The 2,500-nt window shown below is 38.8% G+C and overlaps 1 protein-coding gene across 5 annotated transcripts in view; it reads right to left on the reverse strand.

Moving 5' to 3' along the window:
- Positions 1-2,500, reverse strand: part of LOC122263790 (solute carrier family 41 member 1) — a 47,630-nt gene that overhangs the window by 19,716 nt on the left and 25,414 nt on the right. For 2 of the 5 annotated variants that reach the window (XM_043032403.2, XM_043032404.2), the window contains exon 1: positions 1,185-1,891. The exons of the other annotated variants lie outside the window; for them this stretch is intronic. In XM_043032403.2, coding sequence (XP_042888337.1) covers positions 1,185-1,370 — 186 coding nt within the window. In that variant the 5' untranslated portion in view covers positions 1,371-1,891. Of the gene's footprint in view, positions 1-1,184; positions 1,892-2,500 lie in introns of those variants that run through there. 5 annotated transcript variants of the gene reach the window in all.

Below are 2,500 nucleotides of genomic sequence, written 5' to 3' on the forward strand. Positions count from 1 at the left end.
TTTCTTCCTAACTACTTCTGATCACTATCACCTCATGGGTTTCAACTTTGAAAATCACACACACCAGATGTAATGAAAGACATGAATTACATTTATGACCAGCAAAAGTATACGGTGAAAGAGAAAATTAATGAAGAGAGACAAGAGACTACCAGGGATCAAGCTCACACTCCCATACTTACTCCGACCCACATAGGAGGCAACACAATATACAAAGAAAGATAACAACGAGAGAGACAGCAGTACGTTCACCCTAGACTGCCCCAGGCAAGACACTGTCAGTAACCTTGGAGCTACCTTGCTAATCCTGCCTGCCACGTGGTCTGTCAATAACTCAATCATGCACTAATATGAGGTTAATGTTAATGAGACTACCAGATTGCCTTATCAATTTTCTATTCTAGAACAGTGAACTAAATTTCTCTCTCTTCTCCACTCCTTCTCTGTCTCTCTCTCTCTCTTCTCTTTTTCCTTTGTGGCACAAAAGTGGTGAAACAGACACAAGGATTTTCCTTCTTTTTCTTTCACTAAATCTCTCTCTCTCTCTCATCAGTTCACTTTCACTTTTCAAACCTAAATTCCACATCTAACTTTTCTCACTAGTACAGCACATACCTGTTTCCAGATATCATCACTCCTTAATTTAAACAAGCAAGCTCAAGCCCCTGTTACAAGATATTCAATAGGTGCACCATGTTTACAAAACTCCTCTGATTAAAACATAACTTGGGATGCTTTTAGCAGCCAAACCAAATGATGAAATAATAACAAAGTCTCACTATCTGTATGATTAAATTAATTGATTTGAAGTTCAAATCAAAAGTGCTAAGACAACAAACTAACTGAAACATATGTTAGACATTGCAATATACAAAATAAAAATACTAATAATAACTAAAACCATCAAACCTCTGAAGGACTAAAATATTTTCCGAATATTTCCTATCAGTTAAAATCACTTATCAGCTGCTCATGACACAAAATATTCTAAATAACCTAAGAATGCTTTTAACAATAAAAATGACAGTAGTAAGAATAATGATGATCACAATAACAATAATGATAATGATAATAAAAATAATAATAATAGAAACAGAAACAGAAACAGAAACAGAAATAGAAACAAACTTAAACAGAAACAGAAATAGAAATCATAATACAAAACAAAGGATCAAATCCATTACCTTGGTTTTGAGTTTGGTCTTTATAATGGGGTTTGCACTATCCGGATTTTCCACCACTACTTCCAGCTCCTCTGTCTGTGCAGGCACTACCTGAACCTCTAGTGTCTTGTCTATCATGGGTTCATTTTCCTCACCTCCTCCTTCCATCATCTCCTCCGGGCTTTTCTCTTCCTTACTGAGTACCATCTTGTCTCAGAAGGGGGTTAGGGGGGTTGGGGGGAAGTCTTAACTGACTGACTACACAGAAAGCTATGTTCCACCTTTTAGTTAATTGTTGTACGTTAATATTTTAAAAATCTTGAGAGAAAGCTCAAGGTACAAGTGAATGCATCTCTGTTAGTTACCTGCTGGTAAGTCAAACTATGGATAGAAATTGCACATCACCTTCTAACACAGCAACCTCAATCATGAGAAAATAAAATCACTAAGTCAACAGAGCACACAATCTGAGCATTTCCTTCATGAAACGAGTAAAAATCTCGCAAAGAAACTTTGATCAATGAAGAAGGAGAGGCAGTGAGTTCTCCGCAAAATAAAAAATGATGAAGTGTAAGAGCCTAATGCTGGGGACACGTTAACCAAGACACTAGGGAGTAGACTGTGCCAGACAGTGTGCCACACTTGACAGAGGCTCTTGCAAGCCAAAACAACCAAGTCATGTGGGGTATGCAGCACCCACACTTGCCACACAGCTACTGGATGCACACATTTTAGCCTGGATCATACAGCATGTCTTCCGTCCACCACCAGGGCCATGGGGAGTTGCCACCTCACCTTTACAGTGGATTCCCTCCCTCCAGTGTTGCTATATGCCTTTTTCTATCATAACAGGTAATTCAATGTTTAGATAATGAAATTTCTGATGACATAATAAAATTCAGGGCCCCTCCCCTCAAACAAAAACAAAAATACTATAAAAAGAAGGCTGTCCCAAAGCACAAAATGAACTCAAAAAGATGTGTTTTATTCTGTCTACTTTCCCAGCAGTTGCCACATGCTGGTGAGCTCCCAAGACAAGATCAAAAAATTGCCTAACCTGCAACTACCCCACCAACCTCCACACCACACAAATTACTCCTCAAGAATGGGGGGTGAGGGGGAAGGTGGGGAAGTATTGGGGGGGGGGGCTTCAGTGCAAATCCTTCATTGAGTGGGAAAGAGTTAAAAATAAGAATAAGTGGATAAATATAAAGACAAACAGAAAGACACTCAAGCCAGTGACCTGAAAACAATAGGAAAGAAAAGAAGAAATAAAGAAAAAGAAAGAGAGAGAGAGAGAGAGAGAGAGAGAGAGAGAGAGAGAGAGAGAGAGAGAG

This window comes from Penaeus japonicus, unplaced genomic scaffold, assembly GCF_977035675.1.
Source record: "Penaeus japonicus unplaced genomic scaffold, GWHDUDI00000001_assembly GWHDUDI00000024, whole genome shotgun sequence".
NCBI classification, from domain to species: domain Eukaryota; kingdom Metazoa; phylum Arthropoda; class Malacostraca; order Decapoda; family Penaeidae; genus Penaeus; species Penaeus japonicus.